The sequence below is a fragment of the Tupaia chinensis genome, unplaced genomic scaffold (genome assembly GCF_000334495.1).
Source record: "Tupaia chinensis unplaced genomic scaffold, TupChi_1.0 Scaffold145870_1, whole genome shotgun sequence".
NCBI lineage: Eukaryota > Metazoa > Chordata > Mammalia > Scandentia > Tupaiidae > Tupaia > Tupaia belangeri.
This window is the reverse complement of record NW_006205727.1, coordinates 4,123,886-4,136,363: the sequence shown is the minus strand read 5'-3', so window position 1 is coordinate 4,136,363 and position 12,478 is coordinate 4,123,886. Positions and strand designations below refer to the sequence as shown.

Here is a 12,478-nt window from a genome sequence, read left to right as displayed (position 1 = left end):
GGGGGGGGGAAATTAATCCATTTACAATCATTTATATTTCCTTTGCAGTCATTATGCAGATGTAGATCCTGAAAACCAGAACTTTTTACTTGAATCGAATTTGGGGAAGAAGAAGTATGAAACAGACTTTGTAAGTTAAAAACAATCATTTGTATATCTGTGGCTTTATGGAGTAAAAGAATAGTTTTACTTTTAGATTTCAAATCTAACTTGCCCAAAGCTGGTTTTCTCCATTTAATTATTGTTATATGTTTGGTTATCGTTTTCCCTCTATGTAGCATCCAGGTACTACTTCCTTTGGAATGTCAGTATTTAATCTGAGCAATGCGATTGTGGGCAGTGGAATCCTTGGGCTTTCTTATGCCATGGCTAATACTGGAATTGCTCTTTTTATGTAAGTATGTGTAAGTAGTGAGTCTGCCATGCAGGGCAGTTACTATAATAAAACATTAATTGTGGCTGCAGGAACGGAATTGACAGTTGAAGTAGTTGATTTAAAGATCATTTGCTTAAAACTAAAAGTATGAGAAAACCCAACATCTTTTCATTCTGCTATATACTGCACAGTATCAAGAAAGCCATTTGGATGGGGGAAAATATAGCACAACATTTAAAACTGACAGATTAAGATAGAAGTCTTTAAGTCAATAGGAATACTTAAAGTAACATATGTTAGATGTTTAAAAAGAACTATTGATAAATTTAGGGTAATTATGAATTTTTTTGGACAAAATCAAAAGCCAAAAATGTGTGTGTGTGTGTGTGTGTGTATATACAGCCTCTAAGTTTGGTAAATTGACGGTCTCCCCAAGGACCTATGGTCCCTTGCATGCATAAGGAAAAGAAAACCCTTCTAAATACATGAGGTGTGGTGGTATTTACCTAGCCTGGAACATGTTTGTTTTAAGACAAGTGAGTCATAATTTTTCTGGACACTGAAAAGCAATCCATATGTGTGTTTTTCTGTGTGTTTTTCTGTGTTTTTTTTTTGTTTTTTTATGTTTGCTTTTTCCAGATCTGTGATTGCTGAGTGGTGTGGCAAGAAATGCATATTTTTATTATTACTTCCTTTTAAAATGTTTTTGTCTCTACTTGCCTAGTTTCTCCTGTGTTGCCTGATTTGAATACCTGGATAGAATTTTGGCAATACAGACATTCTGAGTGCAGTGGTGGTTAACTATTTTGGGGTCACTTTGTTGAACATGGAAAAATATGGACCTCTTTCCAGAAATAAAGCACAGAAGTGCTGTATTTTCCAGTGATGTTTGCGTTTGCCCATTAAGTTTAAGTACCTCTGTACTCCTGGCTAGGACAATTTCTGTGGAGTGTTGTGTGACTTAAAACTTTCATCATACAGATGAGCAAACGGTACTTACATAGTATGGAATTGTCCTTTTGTGACAGAGGTGTTTTAGTTAGCTGACTGGTGCCTTCTACTCAAGTTATTTTCTCCAGCACAATGGAATGTTCATGAAAAGAAAAGCAGACCAGTGCAAAGCTCTGTTTTGTGAAATTCCACACTGAAGTTAAGCCTGGCTTTGAGCGCTAGAAGGTTTCTGTCTGGCTTACTTCATTAGAATGAAGCTTTTTGAGACCTTACTAAGGTGAAGGACTAAGAATTTATATAGAAAGGATCTTAGAATTTTTAAGATTTTAGTGGGGAACTTCATTGGCATCACTGTTAAATATTTAAAACCCTTTTTAGCTCTTGGTATGAAAACAAGAGGCAGTTTAAAATTGCTGCTGGTGTAGTCACAGTGCTAAATTAGACACAGCAGAACTACTTTTTCATAAAGGAAAGCAAAATTCTGGTTTGTTACCTTTGTACTTTTGAGATTATGACTACTTTAGTAGATACTTACATATTTGACTATTAAGTCAAGATTACTAAAGTAAGTTTTCATTCATCAGTATTTACTTTAGAAGCAGAGGTAAATGGGCCACAGGCCACATGGCTGCCACGGTCTGCTGAAATAGCTCTGTATTTAACCTTTTTTAAAGTAAAATCAATCATGAGATTGAAAACAGCCTCAAAGGTTATGAAGTCCATTTGTTTTTCATTGTCTTTTAGTGTAAGAAAGACATGGAAGGGCTCAATTTTTAAAAATTGCTTTTAATTCAACTTCTTTTCCAGTTAGAGGTGAGGCTTATAATGTCACCTCAGACTAGATCTCATAAAACTTCTGGCATTAGAATGGTAACTCAGCGCCACTCTTATGCTTAACTAATAGACGTTAGTTTCTTTACCAGCACCTCACAGGATACTTGTGCAATTTGCCCAAACAGAATCAAAAAATACGTGACTGTCTTGTTTTCAGGTTTTCTTGTGGTCTCTGTTTTTTTTTATTTCTTTTCTTTTTTTTTTTAAACCCCTATCTTTTTGGCCTTGCCTGGGTGGAAAGAAAGTGGATCTGGGACAAGAAAGAACCCGTACTTGGGTTTTTCCTGTCACTTGGGAAAAACCAAGTGATGTTAGGATCCCTTTATTCCCTCTCTGTTACCCTATTTTTTTCCTGTTTAATCCAAGTAAGAGTTATGGGAGGCAACTGTTCACAGAGTTGGGCTGGTAGCCTACTTGTTCTAGCGCAGGCATTTAACTCTGTGACGTGCTGGCCCTGTGCTGACCCCCACCACGGGGTGTAGATGTAGTAAATCATCACAGTAGTTACTTCTGATTTGTGTCTGCTCGTTAGGAAAGTTTGTAGTGCCTGATGCTTAAAATATTAGCATCGTTTCCCCCTTCCCATTCCTGTCCTTATATATCTATATAGTCCATGTGGTCTCAGGACCTCCCCTAACTTATCTCAGTTGAATTTCACAAGAACCTTGTGGGCTGAGTTTAATGGTGAGTGTTAGCAACATTTTACAGATAAAGTGAACTCTTAACCACGTAGACAAGTGGCGAGCACACTGCTCATTATTACATGCCAAAACCAAAATGCAGGTCTCCTAATTCCATCCCTGGGAAGTTGGGCTTTCCAACTCCTCCTGCTGCATTGGGCTTAAGTGGGTACACCTGCTCTTAACCAATACTGTAGAACTTTCAACTGAGACAATGCAAGTTTTTAGTGTTGGGTGAGAGATGATGTTGGCACAACAGTTAGCAGGAGGTTTTAAAATGTGAGTTTCTTAGGAGCCTTTTGGCACAAATAGGACAAATTCCATATTTGATGTTATTTAACTGATGAAAAAGTTGTCTTTAAATATAGCTGTTCTTGATTATAACCCTGCACCTTTTGCTTCTTTTATCAGAATTCTCTTGTCATTTGTGTCAATATTTTCCCTGTATTCTGTTCATCTCCTTTTGAAGACTGCCAATGAAGGAGGTACAGTATCATTCTTAATTTTCTAGGACCATTATTATACCTGTCACGATGTTCTACAGAGTTCATGCCTCATGCTTCTGTGTTCTTCAAATTGTAGGGTCTTTATTATATGAACAGTTGGGACATAAGGCATTTGGATTGGTTGGAAAGCTTGCAGCCTCTGGATCAATTACAATGCAGAACATTGGAGGTAAGAGTTTTTCAAAAGACAACTTGGGTAGACGTTTTGCTCATTGTGTAGCAGAGTAGTGGTGACACATGAGTTTAGTGTCACGGGCCACATTTTGCGCTTGTAATGGTATAATTTTGTTTTCCTCCAGCTATGTCAAGCTACCTCTTCATAGTGAAATATGAGTTACCTTTGGTGATCCAGGCATTAATGAACATTGAAGATACAACTGGGTAGGTGCTAAGTAAGGTTACTCATAAAAAACAATTACAGTCTAAAATGGTTAGATACATTTTATCAAAGTTGGATACAAAATGATTATCACTAAGTTACCAATAAGCATTTCCATTGACACCAACCAAGAAGTTCTCTGTAAACCAGTTTGAACTTTCGAGTGCTATAGGCCCAGGATAGTAGCTAGCCCTGTAAAACTCCAGATAGCGTATTTCTAACCTGTGTGGGAACAGGTTTCCTGAAATCTGCTTTTTCTCTTACATTTAAGAAGTTACAGCAGTTGAACATGTGCCCTAACTAACCTAAGTTGGTCTGAAGCCTTTAATTACATTTAAAAGTTTGAAATCGTTAAAACTTAATCTTTTTCATGGAATACCAGAAAAGGTATAGCCATGCTGTGGAAACCTTACTCTTGATAACAAAGTTTTCATCCCAGTGGACTAACAGGTTTTTATCTAAAGTAAACATGAGAGGGACAATTGACTTCCCAACTTACATGCGGCTCCTTACTTAAAGATACAGAGGTGTGCCATCTCTGGTGTGGCCTTAGAAATTTTAATTTGATAAGCTAGTCTTTAAACATCAGTTTTCTGTGAGTCCTCATTGTTGAAGTTGACTGAGCGGAATTCACAGGGCAGTTAAAATTTGAAAATAGCGACTTAAAGAAGGTAATGGTTCATGAGCACCTGAAAAGGAAACAACATGGTACTAAAACTCCTAAGGGACATACATGACATTTTCTGTAAGTTCAAAAGGGATCTTTTGAATTTTTGGAGTCCAGGTGGGTCACGGCATCAACATCTTTTGACAACCTGAAATAAGTCCTGGTTCATGGGATTGAGTTTTGTAAATTTCTGGGTTTGCCTTTACCTTTTATCTAAGGGTGGCAAAGTGTCCTTGTTGAAATGTTTAATAAATGTATTTGCTAACAAATGTCTAAAAAAAAAACCACTTGTTTTAGAATTTCCTTGTTTTCAGCATTAGAAATTGCAAACTAAAGCTATAACACATTTAGCTGCAGCTTTTCTAAAAGTACTTAAAGATAAGATTACTGGCTTGACAAAGCTGCTTTGTTCCCTACCTTAGTATCAAGTCTTTAAGAAGCATTTTATGTTAGGAATCGCTTGGCTGCCTTCCCAGAGCAGAGTGGGACAAAAGTTACCCTGTTTCATACTCCGATTTTGACCTGAGTGAATACTCATCTAACATACAAAGTTAAAAAGTTACTCCTGTTCTGAATAAGAGATACTTTTTAGAAACCTGTCTTTTGTGTGTGTGTTTACTTTGATAGAATGAGCCTCCTTATAAAATGTGTATGTTATTGTGAGGATATTAGAACTTTGATTTTCTCTTCTTTAATTCAGGTTGTGGTATCTGAACGGTGACTATTTGGTTCTGCTGGTATCCTTGATGCCCATTCTTCCTTTATCACTGCTGAGAAATTTAGGTGAGCAAAACCCATTTTTGAAGAAAATTGAAATGAATCTTTTACTAGCTGGTGATTTCCTCTTAATAGAAATTAATTAGAGCCAAAAGCCCTAAAAACATGCCTTCAGAAGTTGTAGCATGCATACCTGTAGTTCTTCTAAAATTCTAGCAAGATTGTTACCAAGGGACCACAATATTTCATTGATATTTTTATTAAAATTTATTTATCTTATTGCATTGTAAGTAATGCAAAATGATAGTTTTTATTATTTTGTTCATTACAGGTATATTTCAATCTATTATGTAGTTTAGTATACAGTATTCAAAAAGTTCATAGAAAATGTATACTTTAAAAAGTGCATGGATTTTGAATTCTTCTACACCAAAATAAATTCGTACTTTAATTCCATTTTCCTACAATCTTTTTGAATACTAATAAGTACTAGAAGTTTAATACTATACCTACGCTTAATGCCTGTGAAATTGAGTTACTCTGAGGAGAAAATAATTGGCTTTGAATCCATTTTATTAAACTAACAAAGATTTTTCCCCCTCCACTTTTTATAGGATATTTGGGTTATACCAGTGGCCTTTCCTTACTGTGTATGATGTTCTTTCTGATTGTGGTAGGTATAATTTTTTTTAGAAGGTAGTTTTTATAAGCCCTGTCATATCATTCATTTTGATATAACATGCATCATAATATATTTTCAGGTAATTTGCAAGAAATTTCAAATTCCTTGTCCTATGGAAGTTGCTTTCCTGATCAATGAAACGATGAATGGCACCTTAACACAGCCAACAGCTTTTGCATCTGATTCGACATTTAACATGACTGGAGATGATTCTTGCAGACCGCGTTATTTTATCTTCAACTCACAGGTAACTAAATAAAATGGTTATTTTCCTTAAGGAAGATGTCAGGGAAGACAAGAGGAAACTTTACTGGAAATTTTTAAATAACTCCCAGCATAAAGGGAAAAGGAATAACGGATACTTTTTAGGAAACATATGATTAGCTAATTATTGAAGAAAGTGTTGATTTATCTGTTAAAATAGAAACATATGATTAGCTAATTATTGAAGAAAGTGATTTATATCTTAAAATAGGTTGAGAAATGGAGTAATTATGTGGTGTAAATAATTGACATTCAGGAGTTAGGATGTTGATCACACTTGCTGAGCAGGTTAGAAGAATGGAAGCTAATTATGCAAAGGAAATTCGTTGTTTTGAGCTTTGATCTTAACATTCGTTATGTAAAATAGAAGCTGCAGAGCTGTGACAACACATGCGGTTTAGATACTAAGTTGGTTTTTACCCTGTTTTCAGACTGTCTATGCTGTGCCGATCCTGACCTTTTCATTTGTCTGTCACCCTGCTATTCTTCCAATCTATGAAGAGCTGAAAGGGTGAGTACTTGATTGTGTAAATTGATTGGGAAAATGTTAGACTACTGTTATCACAGCTTCTAAAATATATACTTATATTTTCTTAATAGCCGCAGCCGTAAAAGAATGATGAATGTGTCCAAGATTTCATTTTTTGCCATGTTTCTCATGTATCTGCTTGCAGCCCTCTTTGGATACCTAACGTTTTACAGTAAGTAATGCTTAACTGGGGCGTATTTACATGCACACATATTTATTGAAATTAAACTGACCCTTTTATATATATAGATGGGGATCCATCACTTAAAAAAATTTGTTATTGCCAGTATGTGATGAGAAATCAAATATGTGGCTTAGAATTTCTGTTTTATCAGTAATTTCTAGAATCTAGGCTTGGAAACATTGTGAGTTATTTGATGGTGTGTTTATATAGTATGGTTGCTTCTGACTTCATCCTTCTGTCTTTTCCCATCATATTCACTAACTGTAAGCCAAACCATGGGATTTAGCTGTTTAGCTCCTGTTGTTTTTTAATAAGGTTCCTGTGGCTAAATCTCTACTTGGTATTTAGAAAAATTTCCCTTCAATGTCATTTTAATTGCATTAACAATAATTCCAAATTAATCTTATTAGCCTCTTAGTTTATAGTCAGTTTGTGTGTTGGTAATAACTACTCATAGTACAGATTTCACTGGTAGATTTTCTTCTTCATTGCCAGGAAAAAAGATCACACTTAATACTTTTTTGGTCTTTCCTCATAGAAAACGTTGAGTCAGAATTGCTTCATACCTACTCTACTGTCCTGGGAACTGATATTCTTCTTCTCATTGTCCGTTTGGCTGTGTTAATGGCTGTCGTCCTGACAGTACCAGTAGTTATTTTCCCAGTAAGTAATCACTTGCCTGCTTTCAGTAGGAATGAGCCCTTTTTAAGTGTGTGAGGATTTGTGAGATTTTCCAGCTTCTGGAAGAATGGAAACATTAGGAGGGTAATAAATACCAAATTGTTGGGGGTTTTGAAGGGGCTTTTTTGTACATTTTTAAAACAACCTGGAGTGTATGTTTCATAATTGAAGATAAATAGAATGATCTTTAAGTATTCCAGTGTACAGAAAACAACAACAGAAGGGGACACAGTTATACTTTAGAAATAGTTTGGGTTTAGACATATTCTACCTGGAGATTCTTTTTATTTTTTACAGATCCGGAGTTCTGTAACTCACTTGTTGTGTTCATCAAAAGATTTCAGTTGGTGGCGTCATAGTCTCATTACAGTGTCGATCTTGGCATTTACCAATTTGCTTGTTATTTTCGTACCAACTATTCGGGATATCTTTGGCTTCATTGGTAAGTTTTAGAAAGTATCAAAGTTGATCCAAATGCCAGGGACTTGAAAAAAATGAATGACAAATGATTCATTTACATTCTCAAAAATGATTAAATGTTCTTTTACAGGTGCATCTGCTGCTGCTATGTTGATTTTTATTCTTCCATCTGCCTTCTATATCAAGTTAGTGAAGAAAGAACCTATGAAATCTATACAGAAAATTGGGGTGAGTCAGTGATTATGATTGTAGGAATAATAATGACCTTTTCATGTCAGAAATTCCCTCAGCTGATTTTAGTTTGTCTCCTAGGAATTACTTTTAGTTTCTAATAAACATTTCTAATAATGGTGTATTCCCCAGATAGAAGAATGGGAAGAGGGGATAAAATATAGTTTACCATCACTTAAGTTAATTGCGAGAAAGTTATGAAGTACTTGAAAAATAGAAATAGAGATGAAGAGTGGTATGAAGATACTGACCCAACTTTAAACATTGGTTTACCCAGTCATACTGCTTTGCACTGGACACTTAAATGTCACTGAGTATGTAGAAGAAAAAAAAATGGGTGTTCAGTTGAATGAGACTGTCTTCAAAGCAAACTTGGGAGGCCTTTCTCCATAGTGTTCATTATTGTGTACTGTTACTCCAAAGTGATAAGAACTGATTACAGAGTATGATATGCTAACCACAAATTAATTCTGGTACCAGAATCCTGGTGGAGATAGGAAAAAGATTGCTTTTCAGTTGCTATTTTTCACTGCCATTGTAGTCTGATTAACTTAACTTTAGTTATAAACCAACACATCTCATCTTGCTTTACTCAAAAGTTAACAAGTGGCAGTAGTTAAAGGGTAAGATTAGGAGTAACTCTAGACTTCTGGCTTTGGCTCAGGCTACATTTAGATTACTTGAGTTTGATTTTGTGACATCATTTCTGCGCTAAAAAAAAAAAAAAAAACTACCAAAAATCCCGTCTACCTCTATTGAAGTGGTTTATTCAGCAAGAAAATTCCCTTTCATTTGAGACAAAAGAATGAAAAAGTGAAAGTTCAGAAGGCTTCAAAGGTCGTTTTTTATTATGAATCCTTGAGTTAAACAGTTTACACTAGCAAGATAAAACTGTATTTTGTAGGGTATTATGTAATAGATGTAACTTTAGTAATTAGCCCATTCTAAAAAGTAGAAAGAGGAATGCTTAGCATATTGTCTCTGCTCCTGGCTAATCAGTTTTCTCTTTGTACTCATTGCAGGCAATGTTCTTCCTATTCTGTGGCGTAGTGGTGATGACTGGAAGCATGGCCTTGATTGTTTTGGATTGGGTACACAATGCCCCTGGAGGTGGTCATTAATTAACTGGCACCACTCAAACTGGGATAATCCATCTGATGCCAGTGTTGAGTCAACACTCAGCTACTATGAAATTTCACCTAATGTTTTCAGTTTCACTTCCTTTTGAAGTGCAGATTCCTCGCTGGTTCTTCTGAGTGCAGAATAAGTGAACTTTTTTTAAAATTTTTTTTAAAGGTTTTTTTTTTTTTCTAAAGAAACTTATCTGTATGTTAGAAATGGATTTTAACAACAAAACCACGAGTCTCGGGTTAAGGGAAGTGACAATTTTATTCCATTCCAGAGAATGGACGAACTCTTAACTTTTATCAAGCCACATGTTTGGCTGTGTCATTGTTTAACTTGGATATTTTATGATTTTACTTGAATGTGCCTAATGGAACCATTCGATGTGAGAAATAATTCTTAATTTACAGCAGAGTATTGAAATAACCATTGAGAAAAAAACACTATTATTTTTTGTACCAAAAATACTTAAAGACCTCAGAAGCACTATTTTACTTTTAAGAAATTGCTTTTTTTGAACTTTATCCAGAAATGGTTGTCAATAAATACCGAAAAATAATTTCATTGATATTTAAAAGTGAATATTAGTATTATGAAATGATTTGCCTTTTTGTAGGCATAGTAAGCCAAATACTTTTTTACCCAAAATAATTTTTAGAGAAAATGGTGTGATAAAAAGTTGTACCATGAATTAGGAGCATAGTTTTCCCATTCTAACTTCACCATTACTTACAAGATAATTGATAATTGCTGTACCAAATCAGATGAACCGATTTCATCACTGTTCTTCTCTGTCCCAAATAATTTGGTTCATTCAGACTGAAATGTTTATGTCTTCAACCAGTTAGAATGGAAGATAATGCAGATACTTCTGTGGGAAATAAAGTAACTAATTTTGAGGTACCAAATAGTGCAATTGGGTAAAACAGGGTTTATTCAGTTGCATCTGTCTCCAGAGTTGTGTTGACAGCTCTGGGCTTTTGGGGCCAGCCCTTTTTTGACATTGCTTCCAGCAGTGGAAAATGGGCATTTGATGGCGATAGGCCAAAACTATTCTATCCAGAGAGTACAGCCTCAAAATGCTCATCTACTGGAAGTGTGAATTACTTGACAATGTATGGCTTCGTCGTGTTCATGTTCTGTCTATAGTAGAGATCTAATCCCCTGATTACTCCAATATTTGGTATAATATAGTTCTCTTCATACAGGCCACTGGGTTTCTCATGCAGTAAGCATGTAAAACTCATTTGCACTGGATTGTCATCTCATTCTTGTACAACATAGAATTATTTGTTTACATCCAACAAATGGTTAGCTAGGGAAAACAGTGCAAACTGAGTGTAAGTAGTCGTTTGGTCCAACTGCATGTTCACCCTTCCATTTTAATCCCAGTTAGAAGTGAAAACATTACTTTGAAACTTGGCTTTAAGAGCACATTTATTGTACGTTATGGTGTATGGTGAATATATTATTAAATAATGTGGTACTTTGCTCATCAGGCATAATGTCTAAAATCTAATATACATAATTCCATTAAGTGGTTGAGGGAAGCAAATAATGGAATCATCAACTGGTTATTGGCTCTAAGGTTTTCTCTTAAAGAAAACATTTTTAGTTTTAGGCAAGGGCCAGAAATGTGGCAGACATGGTTTTTGTTACACATTCTTGTATTATATGTGACTAAATGTACAGACCACATGTCTGTAATTAAGACCCTTACAGAACTGGAAGACGTCTTGTAGTACTACCTTAGGTGAAAACAACGAATTAATGGTCCTTTTTTGGGTTTGATTGTTTCTACGAAGATAAAATAATTGGGGACCATGTAGAAAATAGGCAGTGAGAAGATGGAGTCTACAGCACTGCTTTCATTTAATTGGGCTTTGGGCACTCCATGCAAATCCAGAACCTCACCTCTCGTCCAGACCAAGAATTGGCTTCTCCACTTGAATTCCTGGGAAGGAGTTGCTGATTTTGTATCTGAGACCTGCCAGGAAATACCAAGTAAAGAGTTGTTTCCTACAGTTCGTGACCTTCACTGGGAGAAAATACCATGGTAACCAAGAAGAAATGGGAAAAAAATCTCACAGCACATCCATGTGGGAAGGCTTCTCCAATCTTCTTTGGCTATTTGAGTTTTAAAATCAACTGCTAGGATAGGAATCCAGTGCATGATTTTCTTGGAGCTATCTTGTCTGCCTTGAGGTTCCTAAACAGTGAATTCCCATTAATGAGCAGTCTTCAGTATTACAACCACTGTCTCGTCACCTCATTTTGCATTACTGTCTTCCGTGGATGTTTCAGTTAAATTGTAATGTTATTTATAGAACAACATTAATCCATTAAAGCTAACCTATTTTTCAATATTTATGATAATCTATGTACATACATTGTCCATATGTGTCTGTAAATAGGTTGTATATAATGTCAGGTTTGGGTCTTGGGTTCAAGTGTATATAATCTTGTAAGTTTCTTAACTGCATTTTGATGAGTTCACATTATATATCTATGAAAAGTGTTCCAAAACATCCTGTACAGAGAATTAAATATAAAATATTGACAAATTGTGTACAAACACTGAGAGAACTAAAATACTTACTTAAATTGTATTTGCAATAAACGGGTTGGACATACTTTTTTTTTTTTTTCACAAAAACTTGGTGCAAATTTAGATCTCATAAATTTTAAATAAGGTCTAAATTTTCAAAATGCAGTCCTTATCAAAATGTGATCTAGTGTAATGAAGTCAAATGTGATTGAGTGTAATGAAAGACCTAGGAAAACCTGAATGGGTGTGGGTGTATATAGTGTAAATATCCCCACTGTACTGTTAGAGGCCAACAGTTGCAATATGGCTTGTTGGCAAAGAGTGCTACACCGTTTCAATGAAACAATGTATGTTTGTTTTAACTGAACTAAAATAAATACATGCTTAATCCTGACTAGTAGTGGATTTTTTTTTGTTTTTTTGAAGCAATGGGATATATAGTGTCAGATGTATTTTCTAAGTAACAGTACCTGACTCTTAGTAGGTGTCCATGGTAGTGATTAACAGTGATGAAAAAGGTAAGAGTATTTTACTTGCACCTTCCTAAATGTTCTAAATGAGAACAGAGGGTTTGGGGAATAATGTACTAAGCGGCATCTCAAGGACCCACAATTGGTCCTGTTGATGGGAATCGGGCCAATAGTTCATCAGAATCGAAGGGCAGTTTAGAACAGCTTTCTGAAGCATGTGCCTATGTACTCCAC

At 35.4% G+C, this 12,478-nt stretch overlaps 1 protein-coding gene across 2 annotated transcripts in view; it reads left to right on the top strand.

The window, feature by feature from the left end:
- SLC38A2 (solute carrier family 38 member 2) overlaps positions 1-12,168 on the top strand; it is a 14,079-nt gene extending 1,911 nt beyond the window's left edge. Inside the window, exons 3-16 of one of the 2 annotated variants that reach the window (XM_006168564.3) lie at positions 49-130; positions 279-394; positions 3,253-3,326; positions 3,424-3,516; positions 3,647-3,728; positions 5,094-5,176; positions 5,725-5,783; positions 5,872-6,039; positions 6,488-6,567; positions 6,657-6,757; positions 7,308-7,432; positions 7,748-7,892; positions 8,001-8,098; positions 9,124-12,168. In XM_006168564.3, coding sequence (XP_006168626.1) covers positions 49-130; positions 279-394; positions 3,253-3,326; positions 3,424-3,516; positions 3,647-3,728; positions 5,094-5,176; positions 5,725-5,783; positions 5,872-6,039; positions 6,488-6,567; positions 6,657-6,757; positions 7,308-7,432; positions 7,748-7,892; positions 8,001-8,098; positions 9,124-9,222 — 1,405 coding nt within the window. In that variant the 3' untranslated portion in view covers positions 9,223-12,168. The remainder of the gene's footprint in view (positions 1-48; positions 131-278; positions 395-3,252; positions 3,327-3,423; positions 3,517-3,646; positions 3,729-5,093; positions 5,177-5,724; positions 5,784-5,871; positions 6,040-6,487; positions 6,568-6,656; positions 6,758-7,307; positions 7,433-7,747; positions 7,893-8,000; positions 8,099-9,123) is intronic. The other variant, XM_027768328.1, reaches the window with a different exon arrangement.
- Positions 12,169-12,478: the final 310 nt, after the last annotated feature.